Source organism: Nicotiana tabacum, chromosome 4 (genome assembly GCF_000715075.1).
Source record: "Nicotiana tabacum cultivar K326 chromosome 4, ASM71507v2, whole genome shotgun sequence".
Classification (NCBI taxonomy): domain Eukaryota; kingdom Viridiplantae; phylum Streptophyta; class Magnoliopsida; order Solanales; family Solanaceae; genus Nicotiana; species Nicotiana tabacum.
The window spans coordinates 13,228,695-13,245,086 of record NC_134083.1 but is presented as its reverse complement, the minus strand read 5'-3'; the positions used below and the strand labels follow the sequence as shown (position 1 = coordinate 13,245,086).

The 16,392-nt window shown below is 36.3% G+C and overlaps 1 protein-coding gene across 1 annotated transcript; it reads left to right on the top strand.

The window, feature by feature from the left end:
* The first annotated feature begins 464 nt into the window (after nt 1-464).
* LOC107760384 (zinc finger protein BRUTUS) lies at nt 465-11,318 on the top strand. Its single transcript, XM_075251412.1, has 14 exons — nt 465-1,233; nt 2,637-2,846; nt 4,123-4,317; nt 4,474-4,838; nt 5,799-6,027; nt 6,359-6,527; nt 6,621-7,796; nt 7,922-8,099; nt 8,198-8,413; nt 8,484-8,621; nt 9,281-9,515; nt 9,638-9,697; nt 10,247-10,318; nt 10,874-11,318. Exons 1-14 carry the CDS (start codon nt 934-936, stop codon nt 11,036-11,038), a joined length of 3,708 nt encoding a protein of 1,235 aa, XP_075107513.1. The 5' UTR covers nt 465-933; the 3' UTR covers nt 11,039-11,318.
* The last annotated feature ends 5,074 nt before the right edge of the window (nt 11,319-16,392 follow it).

Genomic DNA, 16,392 nt, shown 5'->3' with positions numbered 1-16,392 from the left:
TTGTTTTTATGGGTGCGACTCTTCTCCGGACCCTGTATGGATTCGAGTCGTGAAAACAACATGAATGCATTTACTTTCTCCGGACTGACGAGTGCTCTCACCTCTGCAAAATTTAAGGTCAAATGGTTTAAAATGATTCAATTAACAGTAAACAAACCTCAAAAACTGCTAAAGTATATTCCCTAATTAAAATAAAAGTAATCAACAATAAAATCTCATCCATTAAAAAGCTTTTTTGTTCCTCATCCACACATATTTCTGTACTTGTCTTTTTTCATGACATAATACTTTTCTTATTTTGTGCGTATTATCCGCGGGCCTGCCACAAACGACAAATCAGCCCTCCTTTTTAACCTTTAAACGCCATTATTTCAAACAAAGTAAAACCAACGTGGCTATATCTTTCGCCACGTGGGTCCGGGTCAACTCTACTGAAAAGTACTCCACCAGTTCTCATCCACAACTAGGAATCCTTCCTTTCGCCGTCGAACCAAATCTCCATCTAATTCCATTACTCCTAATATTATTTATCATAAATAATAGTATATGTAATCTCCATCTAATTCTATTCTTATTTATGTGTACAAATATTTATAGTAAGTAATTAACTACGTATATAGATTAACAAAAATTAACTACGTATATATATATGCACATATAGTCAAGCACGTAGAGATTTCTGGAAAAGGATGCAAATTTCTTCCGTAGTAGAAAACTAACTTGCAACAGAATCTCTGAATTCACACAGAAAGAGAAGAGAGAAAATTTAGTGTGTGTGTGTGTGTGTTTTGTTGCTTCTTTTTTTTCCTTCCTGCGGAGGACGATAAGGTTAACAAGAGAAAGCAGAAAGAGTCATTTTTTTGCACATTTAGACGTAGAGAGACAGAGAATTGTCGAGGATTTTGAAGGAATTAGGGTTAGGAACTGTGGAGAATGGCGGCTCAGGGAAGAGAAGGAGGTGGAGGAGTAGCGGTTTTATGTGGTGGTGCAGTCAATGCCGTGGATTCTTCTACCTCGTCCTCCAACGGAGTTTTGGACAAGGAGAGTAGCAAGCAGGATTCTCCTATTCTGTTTTTTCTCTTCTTTCACAAGGCAATTCGGCTGGAGCTTGACGCACTTCACCGTTCGGCGTTAGCGTATGCTACTGGACAATTGGCCGACATACAGCCGTTGCTCAAGCGTTACCGTTTTCTTAGATCAGTTTACAAGCACCATTCCCATGCTGAGGATGAGGTCCGACTTTAACATCTCTATTTTTTTGTCAGTTCCAATAGCATTTAATTTTTTTCGCTGCTCAAACGTAGTTGAAGCCTGTGACATTGTCTTTTCTGTATACGGAATTGCAAATTAAGTCATTATATTAAGCTACTTGCTAGTTGTTGTAAGCTCTTTTCATTTTCCGATGGTGTGCTTCTTGTTGCTGTTGAATTTTTAGAGAGCTTCATGTTATTTGTTGCCCTGCTCTATGCGTCTCCCTATGACTAGTGATTTGGTTACGTGTTTGTCTATTAATGTCTATTCTGTTTTGTATTTGGCAAACACTATCATCTTAATGTAATCAATACTTCTCACTCCATTTCCCGAATGAACTGTTTAGATATGAGATGATGTTAATTCTTGGCACTTCTTATGACGGTCTTAGCTGCATTTTCATGAAATTTCTTTTTTGAGCAATCTGATTATAGCTAATGCTAAGTATGTTGTACCTTGTTTCATGAGGAAAAGAATCTTCAACAAGCCCAACAGACTGTTTTTACATTTAAGCAATCCCTTTATCAGGCCAATATGGCAATTAGAATATAAAATCCATACTTCTTCTACTGAAAATTAAGGGTTGACATCTTGTTGAGATAGATTGACCTGGTTTATATGTTGCATGCCATGATGGTTCTAATGGTTAAAATAGTGGACCTTGGTGCTAGTTATTGCCAATTTTGTGGACGTCTTGTACTTCCATTTGGTAGTCTGTTCGATTCTTTTTTTTTGAAAAAGATTAAGCAATATTGGCTTGGTATATTTTGAGGTTAATGTCAAAGTCCTGTTTAGATATGTAGATTCCATCTATATGACACTCACCCCATACTGTTTAATTTCCAAAGTATTTGTCTGGTCATTTGTAGTCTTTGTTTAATATGGCTTGTACATTCTAAAAGAAGTAGGGGAAGTTATGGAAAATTGGAGGGAAGAGAGAATAGAGACTAGGAAGGACGCGATTTTGGAAGACAACACTCTTTGTGCATTTTGGATCATTTGGCAAGAAAGAAAATGAAGACTTTTGAACGAGTAGGAAGACCAACATAAAAATTGAACGAGGTCTTTTGTTTCAACTGTACTTCTGGAGTAAATGTTCCATTTTCTATAGACAGTTGGGTGATTTTCTGGATACTTAATGGCATACTTCTTTGTAAAGTTGACATCATCTTGGTGTAACTTGTGAAGAAATCATTCTAGATTATAAAAAAAGACTACCGTGGATGATTGAATTTCTTTTGTCATGCCTGATAAGCTGTTGAAACTTTAGTTTTCATAATATTGCAGTTGGCATGTTTCTTAGTTTCATAGTTTGTTCTACTTTTATAAATGTCTCCTCGTGTGTGCCTTTGCTACAAATGATAGCATGATTATAACAATTGCAGGTGATCTTTCCAGCTCTCGATATACGTGTGAAGAATGTAGCACAGACATACTCCTTAGAGCATAAAGGTGAAAGTGATCTTTTCGACCACCTTTTTGAGCTCTTAAATTCTGAGAAGCATAACTATGAAAGTTTTCCACGAGAGCTGGCATCTTGTACTGGGGCATTGCAAACTTCTGTTTGTCAGCACATGTCGAAAGAGGAAGAACAGGTATTCTCCTAGGAAACATTGCTTGAGTTTCATGTTTAAGGATTCCACATCTTTCATGGACCTTCTCTGTTGTCAGTTGTTACACCTGCTATTTGTTCCAAAATCAGAAACTATATTTGTTTTTCTGTGAGTGATGTTACAGTATATTTACTCCTCTCCTAGTATGCAATTTCTTCAATGTCCTAATCTGTATTAGCCGTGAGATGACTTGAGCGGAGAAGCAATCGTAGTTATCAGAATTCTACCATAAAGAAGGCAAATCCCAACTTGTGTAGCCTTCGGAAGTGTGATGGCTTGTCTTGTGCTGGTGTTTTGGATACCTGACCGGTTTCAGCAGTAGTTTAATAGGGTTGGTCACCTAAATTTTGAATCAACTAGCGGATCATCAGCACAAGGGCACAACTCATTTTCAAAATGAGTTGGAGTTGGGGCAACCCATGCATAACCTACACCAATTCTATACTCCTTTTATTGTTGGTTTTCCCCTCAGTCTTAAAAGTAAGTTGAGGTGAAAAAGATCTCCTTAAATATTCCATATGGTACAAATTTGGTATTCCAAGTCTCCATTTTGACCGGTGAAGATGAACAACAAGACAGACAAACAAAAAGGGTGGAGTACCTCTTTATTGTCATAGTTGCCTGATATTTGTTGAGGTTTCAAATAGATCTCCTGCTGTGGACTTTTCGTCATGAGTTTATTAGTTTATTTCTTTGAATTTTTCCATCTAAAAAGAATTTTATTAAGACAAATTCATAGAACAGTTGTATTACTATATCAAGTCTGAACTTGGATGAACATCTCTCTATGTGCTTCCTTTTACACTTAGAGTTACTAAACTTCGTACGAGATCTGTATTGTTCTCCACTGATATGCCTTAAATTGCTTCGTTGCACTTAATTAAGTCAAGTTTGCAGATAGTGAACTTTGTTGCTTCTCAGAACAGGTAGATATGTATGTTTTGTGTGGGACTGTTACTCTTTTGACATGTCACTGGCCTGAGAGGATTGATGACATTGTTGACTGGTTAGCCTAGTTTCATCTTGTTTTTTCATTGCTTGGTTGCTTACAGAAGGGTTGGGTTTTCCCTAGAGTACACCAAGCCTAGCTTGTGTAACATGACTGGTCAGTCGTTGGGTTATTAGGTCCTTTTGGATTTCAAAGTAGCATAGTTCTTGTGTCCTATGTGATGTCAGTTTTGATCTCATTAAATCAGAAGCAACCTTGAAAATCCATATAGTTTACATGTTTGTTGACTCAAACTAATGTTCCTTACAGGTATTTCCTTTGCTCATTGAGAAGTTCTCAAATGATGAGCAGGCATCACTTGTTTGGCAGTTCCTTTGTAGCATTCCTGTCAATATGATGAAAAAGTTCCTTCCTTGGCTTTCATCTTCTATATCTCCTGATGAGCTCAAGAATATGCAGAAGTGCTTGTCTATGATTATTCCAAAAGAGAAGCTTCTCCAGCAGGTTTTTTTTTCTTTTTTATTTTTGCGCGCGTTTGTGTGTGTTAATGTGTAGATGCTAACCACATTTTTGCTCTGTGTGTGTGCGTGCGCGCGCGCGTTTGTCTTTCTCTAATTGTCCCTCTAAAAGTGTTGTTTGCTATGCTTCTTTCTTTTGAAGGTAATTTTCACCTGGATGGAAGGTGGAAAGTGTGTCACTGCAGTTAGTGGGCATGATATCGATGCTGAGCTGGAATGTTCTATGGATTTCAACTCCGTCACAGTCTCTTGTGCGTCAGGAAAGGTAAAGTGTGCGTGTGAATCATCCAGCACTGGGAAAAGGAAATTCGGGCTAAAAGGTGATACTTGTGATACTGATCGTGGAAACCCAATAGATGAAGTATTGCATTGGCATAATGCTATTAAGAGAGAGCTAGATGAGATAGCAGCAGAGGCTAGAAGAATTGAGTTAGCTGGAGAATTTTCTAATTTGGCACCTTTCTATGCAAAACTTCAGTTTATTGCTGAAGTCTGCATATTTCACAGGTATTGGTCTATGAAAAGTTTGTTTCATTAGTTAAAATATAGAAATTCGACAAAGATTATGAAATTAAAAAGGCAATTTTAAAATTTCACTGAAGATTCTATGTATTCCATGCTGTCGTTTTTATTTTAATCTCTTTTTAATGAAAAGGCATAGATATGTAATAGATGAGTTTTCTGGTCCTTTCATGATGATCTCTATTTCGTCAAATCATATATGCTGCAAACTGACTTCTCTCTTTTTCTATACTTTTTGGCTTATACCAGATCACCTATTTGTTGCTTCTTGAAGCAACTATATCATTGACACTCTCCTTGAATGGATTTAGTCATGAAATTCTGATATGGTTTATTATTTTTTATGACTGAAAAGTAGAGCTTTTGGGAAAGAAAAGAAATTGTTTGTTGCCTATGAAGACATAAATTTTACTTGTATAATGGGTCAAACTGATGGTTGATGTGTCTCTGCAATAGTCTTAAAAGAGTTTAGATGCTGATCACAAACTGCCCTTTGGATGTCTTCTGTATGCTATATTACTGAGGTAGTGGGACAAGAAAATTGCTGATTTGTGAAAGTTTCTTAACAGATTGTTAAATATTAAAGATCTTTAGTTATTTATCCCAAAAAAAACGTGAAAGCACAATTCATTAGTTGCAAAACAAGAATAAAAAAAATAAGGTGGTTGCCAGATACTGGTAAAGTAATTCTTTTTGACCTTTTTCTTTTGAATAAGTTAATGGAGCTAATCTTGCTCCTCTCTGACATTTTGGAGCCTGTCCGACAGCTGCATAGCATTCTACTTGAGTTATATATCCCGCACTATTAATTGTGCTTAATGTTAGAAACTGTAATGTGGGCAATTACTGTTGCTGACATAAGAATTCACATCCACAACATCAAAAGCGGGCTTTATGTTCCTGTTTCAAACTGAAACTTTAACCTTTAGATTTACCTTATGGCAGTGTTGCCGAGGACAAGGTCATATTTCCTGCTGTAGATGGAGGACTCTCCTTTTTCCAAGAGCATGCTGAAGAAGAAAGTCAATTTAATGAGCTTCGTTGTCTGATTGAGAGCATTCAAAGCACAGAAATCAGTTCCATTTCAGCTGCTGAGTTTTTCTCCAAATTATGTTCGCAAGCCGACTTAATTATTGAGACAATCAAACGGCACTTTTACAATGAAGAAGTTCAGGTGGGATTCATTATAAATTTATTGTTCTTGCTGAAATTATTAAAATTATTATGTGTCTCATTACTGATAAAAAGAGTTATTATGTGTCTCATTGTACGTTACTATGGCCAAAGGTGAATAAACTTGCGAGGTGCAAGTCCCAAAAGTATGAACTGTCTCTGTTGGTTCAATAAGCTCCAGAATTTGATCTGCTTACTGTTTGATGGATTTCTCTTGGACTCACACCTACTTTCTAGTATAATTTTGTTAAGAGCTATTGCATGACTTCTACCCATGTCTGCAAAAATGTCCTTCAAAGCTAAAGCATATTTGTCTTGTCCTCCATCTCCAGGTTCTTCCGCTTGCTCGAAAGCATTTTACCCCGGACAGACAGAGGAAACTGTTGTACCAAAGCTTGTGTTTAATGCCATTGAAGTTGATAGAGCGAGTCTTACCCTGGCTAGTTGGATCACTGTCTGAAGATGAAGCCAGAAATTTCTTAAAAAATTTGCAGCTGGCAGGTATTCAGCCGAATAGTTTTGTTGCTAGAGCAGTTGATATGCCAGCAGTTCTGTGTTTTTACTGAATTATGGAATTGAATTCTGCCCTTGCAGCTTCAGCACATGATTCTGCTTTGGTAACCCTATTTGTTGGTTGGGCATGTAAAGGACGTACCGATGGTGTATGTTTGTCTTCTAGTGTCACTGGTTGCTGCCCTGTTAAAAGATTTACTGACATTGAAGAATCTTATATTCGAGCACCTTGTCTATGTTTACTCTCAGTCAATACTGATGATTCTAAGAGGCCATCCAAAAGAAACCTTGCCGTAATTTGCACAAAAGAAAATACATCGGACTCATCTAAGGGTGTAAATGCTTGTAATATATCTTGCAATGATCAGTCATGCTGTGTCCCAGGATTGGGAGTCAGTGATAATAATCTGGGACGAACTACTATATCCACTCCAAAATCTCTTCGTTCACTGACCTTCAGCTCGACCGCTCCTTCTCTTGATTCAAGCCTCTTTATATGGGAGACAGATTGTACCTCTTCTCAACCCAACCATAAAGTGCATCCTATTGACACAATATTCAAATTTCATAAGGCGATACGAAAAGATTTGGAGTATCTTGATGTTGAATCTAGTAAGCTTAGTGACCGTCATGAAGCTTTTCTTCGGCAGTTCATTGGAAGATTCCGGTTGCTTTGGGGTTTGTACAGAGCCCACAGCAATGCTGAGGATGAAATCGTTTTCCCTGCACTTGAATCTAAAGAAGCACTCCACAATGTGTCTCACTCCTATACCTTAGACCATAAGCAGGAGGAAAAATTGTTTGAAGACATTTCATCTGCCCTCAATGATCTTTCGAAGCTTCATGAAGGGCTGAAGGATGACTCTATGGGCTTAAGTGATAGGGATCACATAAGGAAATACAATGAGCTTGCCACAAAGGTTCAAGGAATGTGTAAATCAATCAGAGTAAGCCTGGATCAACATATATTTAGAGAAGAACTTGAGTTGTGGCCACTGTTTGGCAAACATTTCTCTGTGGAGGAGCAAGACATCATTGTTGGTCGTATAATTGGAAGCACAGGAGCTGAAGTACTTCAATCAATGTTGCCCTGGGTAACTTCTGCTCTTACTCAGGATGAGCAGAATAAGATGATGGACACATTAAAGCAGGCTACTAAAAACACCATGTTCAGCGAATGGCTCAACGAGTGTTGGAGACGAACTCCTGAATTATCTGCACAGCCTGAAGCCTTGCAAACTAGCAATACAAACAGAGGTTAATGCTATGCCCTCACTAATTTCTGTGTATCTTGCTCTTGGAACTGCAGTTTAGAGCTTAATTTATGGCTTGACCGTTAATGCATTCAATGGAGGTAACATTTGTTCCTTAAAAAATACTAGGTTCAGTTGTTGATTCTCATGAAGGCTTGGACCAGAGTGACCATATGTTCAAACCCGGCTGGAAAGACATTTTCCGTATGAATCAAACAGAACTTGAGTCGGAGATTAGAAAAGTTAACAGGGATTCAACTCTTGATCCAAGAAGGAAATCTTATTTAATTCAAAATCTGATGACTAGGTTTGTCTTAGTGCTTCTTTTTGCTCTTTTTATCTGTTGCAAAATCTGTACATAAATAAACAGTAAACCGCATCTTGATGACTTTTCTATGTACTCAGCCGTTGGATAGCCTCCCAGCAGAAATCACAAGCATCAACAGAAGAAGTTTCTTGTAGTGAAGATGTTGGGTGTTCACCGTCCTTTCGAGATCCAGAGAAGCAGATTTTTGGATGTGAGCACTACAAAAGAAACTGCAAACTTCGTGCAGCTTGCTGTGGAAAATTGTTTACATGCAGATTCTGCCATGATGAAGTGAGCGACCATTCAATGGACAGGTAAACCTTAGCTAGAAATACCTTAGGTTGCAGTTGGGTTCTTTACATCTCATGTCTACCTTTTTTTCAGGAAAGCAACAGTAGAGATGATGTGCATGCGTTGTTTGAAAGTTCAAGCAATTGGACCTAGCTGCACGACACCCTCATGCAATGGATTTTCCATGTCAAAGTACTTTTGCAGTATATGCAAATTCTTTGATGATGAGAGGTAGACGAGTCAACTTAGCTTCTTGTTAGAGTTTGACATAAATGTGTTGTTTACATCCTACTTTGCGTGTTTATCCATTTGAGTGCATCATTTAAGTGTACTTGAATTACTGGATGAAGAATGACATGGTCTTTTTTATGTCAGCTAATGACCTTAGATCCATAGTAGTTTTTGACAATATCACCTGATGATACGTTTTTTCTCTTACATATGTCATTAAGAAACATATGATCCCTGCACAATTAATGCATTTTTTGGTTGGTAGTACTATATAATATCTGCAGTAAGTTATGCGGGAGTTATTAATTTATGCGTGATAGAAAGAGGAATAAGGATACATGTATTAGCAATAAAAATATGAGCTATTTAAAGACCCAAATGCTCTTAAAGTAAGTAATTCCATCCTAACATTCTATGTATTATTAGTTACCCAATACCTACATTATTATTCACCGCATAAAAATACCTTCAATATTATTCTATGCATATACAATCATGACATTATAATTCCAACAATAATTAGTATGTGAACCAAACTACCCTAACAACATCTTTTCCACTCTCTCGAGCGAAAAATGAGATTGAATTTTTCATTTCTCTGTGAAACTTGTGTGAGAATAGGCAGTTTTCCTCTACTGAATGCCTATTTTCTGTATCAGGCCGGTATATCACTGCCCCTCTTGCAACTTGTGTCGTGTTGGAAATGGTCTCGGAATTGATTTTTATCATTGCATGAAATGCAATTGTTGTCTGGGAATAAGTTTGAAAGAGCACAAGTGTTTGGAGAAGGCTTTAGAAATAAATTGTCCCATCTGCTGTGAGTTTTTGTTTACTTCAAGTGCTACAGTTAGACCTCTGCGTTGTGGGCATTACATGCACTCAGCTTGCTTTCAGGTGAAAAATCTATCTTGTACTTTGTGCTCTGACATATATATCCTTTGACTTCTAAAGAATTTTGAGGAACTGATTTATTTGATTTAAGCTCACTAAAATTTTAACCATACTCTCTCTACCAGGCATATGCTTGCAGTAACTACGTTTGTCCGATATGCAGCAAATCCATGGGTAATATGGCGGTAAGAATTTCCTAGTGATCTCCTTTTATATTAATTCTTTTAGGCTGCACTCTGCGCTTAAAATTTTGTCTGCTGCTGCCTTCAAGCACAAAAGATGGTGAAGCTGCTATGCCAAAAGCGAGAGAAACCCCATCCCTCTCTTTCCTTTTTTTGCCCCCATGTTCCCCCATAAGCAATACTTTCATATAAATTTGTGACGTTTTTTGTTCTTTGTCGAGTGACATGTAGTCCTAGTTTTTATGATCACTTTTTGACATTTAATTACACAGCAGTTATGAAGAGTTTCCAACTTTTTAAAATTCAATTATTATATTTTTGATTTGTGGGAGGTGCCTCTCCTCATTGTATCTATTTCTCCTTTTCCTTGTTCTTGACTTTCCTGGGAGGGTAGTTCAGGTGCCTTCTTGGGGGGTTGTGTTTTCTTTCTTTTTTTTTTTTTTTTTTTGTCCTTGAGGGTATATGGTGCTACAGACTTCTCAGAGATTTTGATACTTTAAGTGCTCATTTTGAGTGGTACCCTAAAGTTTCTGTAAATATTACACTTGCCAGGTTTATTTTGGAATGCTCGATGCGCTGCTGGCTAATGAGGTTCTTCCAGAGGAGTACCAGAATCGTTGGCAGGTTTTGCCTTAATTAACTTTTCTGTGCATTTTACTTTCATTTCTGCACTTGCATTGGTATCTTTGGTACCACAACGATCAGAAATTGTTGGCTGTTAAAAGATTAAAAATTGTTGATGGATGGAGAACACATATAGCATGAATTTTTGGCATGTTGGTGAGATGGAAAACATATATACCATGATAATTTCGTCATCTTTTCAAGTTATTCCGTCCGTTTACTCTGTAAAGCTTAAAAAGGTTTAGGATGAACGGAAGAGACTGGCAACCAGAGTAGTGAAGTTGTTTTCTACTAGAAATGGATGCTGTTGTTGCTGCAGTTGTTATGAGTCTTCTAGCTGTCTCGATCTCGACATCAGTAATGTAGTCATTGTGGCAAAAATCATAAAAGATAGTACTTAATTTTGATGATCTGCTAGGTAATTGTTCTAATTAGGACATTATATAATTTGGTACTAGGTGCTATGTTAGAATTTGTATAGCGTGATCATACTTTGGGGGTGTATCTGTATTTTTCCTTAATCTTCCATCTAATATGATGATATTTCAAATTCAGGATATTCTTTGCAATGACTGTGAACAGAAAAGCAGGGCGCGCTTCCATTGGTTATATCATAAGTGTGGGTCCTGCGGATCTTACAACACCAGAGTCGTTAAAGCGCCTGCGACATATTCCGACTGCCCTACCTCAAATGGTGGAGGAGTGAGGAGTGAGGAGTGAGGAATGAGCACTCTCTCTACTGTTCGATGAGTTTTTGCACCTGTAAATAATGTACAGACGACTAAGCTTTTTCCCCTAGTGTCGATATTAGTAGGCAAAGAGGAGGCCATAGTTCTCAGGGAATGGATATTATCATGCAGCTGTTTTGTTAACAGCTATTGGATCTATTACCAGCTTAAGTTCAGAGCCTTAGAGAGACTGTAATATACCTAATGTATAGTCTATAAATTTGTTTCAATAGTTATCGTTTAAAGTTGCAATGATAATTTTTACTCCAAAAGTAATTCTCGCGTTTGTTTCAAATGCTATAATGATCTCTAATCAATGTTATTCTTTTTACTATTTTTTCATTGTTAAACAAGTTTGCTGCTTTCAATAGACTGAAAACAGGCCTTTAAATGGGTTACATTGTACCAGTATTAAATCATCCGAATATAAACAAGATGCTCGATTACCAAAAACTTGAGGGTGGGGGGAAATGGGAGTACCACTTAAGAGCTGGAGCATTGGCTTCAGACGCATCTCAATTTCTCAAAAAGTAGCCGCTACCGCCTCAACTCTCATCTCTTGGCCCTCTCTTTCTACTTTCCATCAAAATTTTCACTCTTGATATCATAAAACACTAATGCTAATTCTACTACTCCGCTGATTCCCTGGCTTGATTAGTTCCTTATAATTTTGACAAGGTAAAGTAGATTTCATAAATAAACTAGCACCAAGGATGTGCTGTTACATGTGAAAATGTTTATGCCCCATCTAATCCTAAAGGTCTTCTAACATCTGTAGAACTGATTCAGCATCATTTACGTGTAACCAAATCTACATTATGAATAAAACAAAAGTATACAGCTGGATTTCATCTTGAGGATGGAGTTAGCAACATCTTCTATTTCTTTTTGGTGAGTATCACTGTTTTCAGTTTCACATGGTGCATCTGCATCCAGCGAGAACGTACCATGGGGGAATGGGCTTAGAAGATTCAAGAACTGTTGCATCGTCATTTGGGGGAAAAAGAGTAGTAATATATGTCAGTTAATTTCATTTACAATTTACCTCCCTGTCTTTGCTGTCAGGGGTCCATAAAGGTTACTAAGAACCAGCTGCCTGTGCAAAACTAAAGGGTTGAAGACTACTTCCAAGTTCACATGCATTTTAGATTGCAGGTGAACTCAAAGGATAAAACATGGTAAAAGGAAACATGAGGACTCTACATATTAGTGTAGCTAATGTTTGCCAAATGTTTGATCAGATAAGTTAAATGCTGTAACTGCATGCCGCTTCACATTTACCATCATACACTCGTACTGCAAAATTAAGATTGTTAGTCCTCACATCTTGCATAAGAAAACATTGCCTAACAATTTATGCCTTTTCTTTTCCAAGAATGCGCTGTGACAGGGAAGGGTTGAAGAACAGTGTATTACAGTTATACGCTCACATGTAACCTCGGAATAGAGCATCTCTCTCCAAAGAATTTGAAACAATAGTCCAACATATTCAACAAAATAATAAAGGTTAAAGTCTGTTGAAAATGGATGGCAGTCAATCTAGATAGACGGACTAATACCACAACAGCTTGAGCTTCAGAAAGGAAAATGTGAGGACTCATAGTAATACATGTCGGACATTGATCTCACACCATCAGAGGACCTTTTTCTACTTTGCAGGACTGCTAAAACACCAAGATCCAAGAAATGCTTAAATTTACATAAATGAATAACAAACCGAAGAAGTTACTAAGCAAAAAGCCAGATATATGAAAGGATCACGTGACAATGAAATACAACTCGTCTACTTTCAATAAACGGTAGCCATAAATTAGTATATCATATCATAAAAGGAAAAACTACAGTCATAACACATCCCATCTAGTAATGGCAATTTTGCACATTACAAGCCATAAAGGCTAATCTTCAGATAGTAGAACTAGCCAACTTCAATCTTTTGCAATAACAAGCTAAGAAAGGATTTGAAAAATTTCCAAGTCCCAATCATGAGGAGTTGAGACAGAAAATTTTTGGGACAAAGATCATACGGATAATTGTGATGAAAACAATAATATATTCAATAGGGAAATTGAAAACCCAAAAGCATAGTTAGAAGGTCAGATTTGAGAAAACATGCGACAGGCGATTATTTCAAACAATTAGGTCATGAGATCAAAACAGAACTACGATGCCTGCTATATGTTAAATGTTTGTTGAGTATTCGGATTTTGATGATTAACAAAGTTTGTCCAGAGGAAATGCTCTAAGAACCAGGTCTCAAGGTAGCTAATGAAATGCTCTAAGAACCTCAAGGTCGAAGTAACTTTTTCACAAAGTTACTCGAGTCCGAGTTTGTTGGAAGAAGGCTGCTAACGCGATAAGGATCGTTGTCCAAGAAGATATGCTTGCATAAGTGATACACAAGAGTTACAAGAATGGTGGAGTCCTTGAAACTGTAGGAGTCCTATCAAATGAGAAGTTGACTATGTATAAGACTCCTAAAAGATCTCTGAGCTTAGTAAACTTAAATACTATCTTTTTGGACTGCGGATGATATCCTTTTACACATCAACTGTGGAATGACATTTTCAACATTCAAGTCGATTACTAGTCTTAGTGTTCTTCTTGAGTCAGTTAGTAAATGTGTTTTAAGAAATCGAGTTGTAATCAAGTGTCATACATAATCAGTGAGTTGAAGTAATTGTTTTGCAAGTTAGAGTAACTTGTAAGTCAAATAGTTGAAACATGAGAACCGGTGAGTATTGATTCACAGGTCTTGTAATCGATACATTTCGCTCATTTATTTTAGTGAAGTTGAAGTTAAAATCCTACGAGGTAGGTCGTGGTTTTTGCACCTTTGAGCCGGGTAATTTTTCACATAAAAATTATTGTGTTCTTTTACTGCTATTTCGCTTACACTTAAGGAGTAAGGTAAAGAACCAAGTTCTTTAGTAATTCAGAAAGGCACTCAATCTAAAAATGTTATTCTAAAAGTTTCAATAAAAATCTTAGCATACACAACTCGGCCTTTTACTAATACACTAAGGAGTCGTTTGATAGAGCGTATAAGAATAGTGTTGAATAAGGTGTATTAGTAATGCAAGGATTATTAATGCATGAATTAAACATGGTAGCAAATGATAATGATATTCTAGAAGTAAATAATATTCTTATAATGATCTTGCAGGTTAAACATGGTAGCAAATGAATCAATATGCAAAAGTACTCAATGCTAGTGACCACATTTTTGTATTTAGGTGCCAAATGAGGAGCATTTTATTGACAAATTATGTATAATATATTTCATATTTATATCAATGAACAACCTCTAAACGTTCATTTTTAAAGCTTTGGTAAGTTAAGATGGTTTTGAAAAGATATGAACTTTGATAATGAAAAAGAAGAAGAAGACAGATATATACAAAAAATATAAATATTACGTTTGGTGGTGAGCAAATTATGGTAATTAAGGAGGGAAACGCCTTTCACATTTTTCTTTCCCTTCATTTCTCTCGTACAATATCTATTTAACTATTTGTTTATTGAATATATGAGTGGGAGTGAGATCCACATTAATGCCAAAATCATTTTTTCTTCTTTGTTTATTGAAATTAAACCAATGTCGGGCCCCACAACCACACTTGTCAAATGCAGAGAGTGGCCTCATAAAACTATTGTTGGGTAAGTCTCACCCAAAATAAAATTTCTCCCCAAAATTCCAGTTACCTAGAAACTAAAGTTTCCCTTTTGTATTGTAAACAATGCAGGCCTTTTTTTCTCAAAAAAAGACACTATACGAAGAGCTAAGACATCAAAACAACCCACTGTGAACTTTGAGAATTGAGATCGTCTATTTCATTTATGTATTTTTGCTCACTGCGTAATTGGAATCCTCTTATGGGCGCCAACTTGAATGTCTTTTACTTTAACCTGTTTTTAAAAATAATTCAGAAACACTAACCTCACTATTTGAAGAGAAAAGATTTTCGCCCAAAATGGGCTGAGTTAAATTATTGAAAATTGGGTCGTCATGGTGATAATTTCATTAATTTTTGAAAATATTAATCTATTTATTACAAAAATTTGCTTAAGATTTTAAGCCAACATGACAAGCATTCAGCTGTTGACGCAGTTGATATATATGGTTCCAACTAGGGCTGGCAAGTGGGCCGGTCACGGGCCTAAATGGGTTAATTGGGCCGGTCCAAACGGTCCTTGTCCCGTGCCGGGCCCAAATTAAACGGGTTAAACGGGCTCGGGCTTAAACGGGCTTTTTAAGGACCGGTCCGGGACCGGGACCGTTTGGTCCCGAGTTAAACGGTCTTAGACCGCGGGCTAAACGGGCTAAGTGGGCTATAAGATATATATATAGTATATCGATATAAGATGTATATATATATATAAGCTATATTCGATAAGCTATATATACATCTTATATACTATATATAAGATGTATATATAGTATAGTATATATATTAAATATATATATATATATATATATATATATATATATATATATATATATTATATATATATATAAAAGCTATATTCGATAAGCTATATATACATCTTATATACTATATATAAGATGTATATATAGTATAATATATATATTAAATGTATATATAATATGTTCGTCACTCTTGAATTTTTTCTTATTTTTACCAAAAATTCGATAAGTTATATATACATCTAAAGACAAAAGGATGTTAAAAATAATATCTAAGTCTAAAGACAAAAATATTGTAAAGAGATATGCCTTGTAATTTTATTATAGCATTAAAAAATATGGCAATATGGAGTTTGGTTCGGGGAGCTCGGGGCAGTGGGGGAGGAACAAATTGAGCACTAGATTCGTCACTCTTGGATTTTCCCTTATTTTTACCAAAAAGTTTTTTTAAGGAAGCCATCTTAATTAATAAAGTAATAGAAAATAAATAAAACAAACAAAATTATAATATTAAAACTTAAGAGTTGGAACGAGTTTACCGAATTGACGAACAACTTGTTGGAAATTGATTATCGTTGAAGACTTCAATTCACCAACTTCACAATTGTTTCACAAATTGGAACAATAAAGTAAGCAATAGTAGCAATTATAGAAGAAAATTAGAGAGAGATTGTGATAGATTGATGATTTTGTAAGAAAAAATGAAAGAATGATGGGGTATTTATAGTTGAAAATAGGAAAAAAGTGTAATTATAAAAAATTTGGGATTAAAACAAAGTTGGGGGGTTAAATGGCTATTTTATAAATAGCCAACGGTTATTTTTGACAGCCCAACGGCTATATTTTTTAAAAAAAAAATTTTAAAAAAAATAGCCGTTGGGACCGTTTGGCCCGCTAAGGGACAGGGCCGGTCCCGG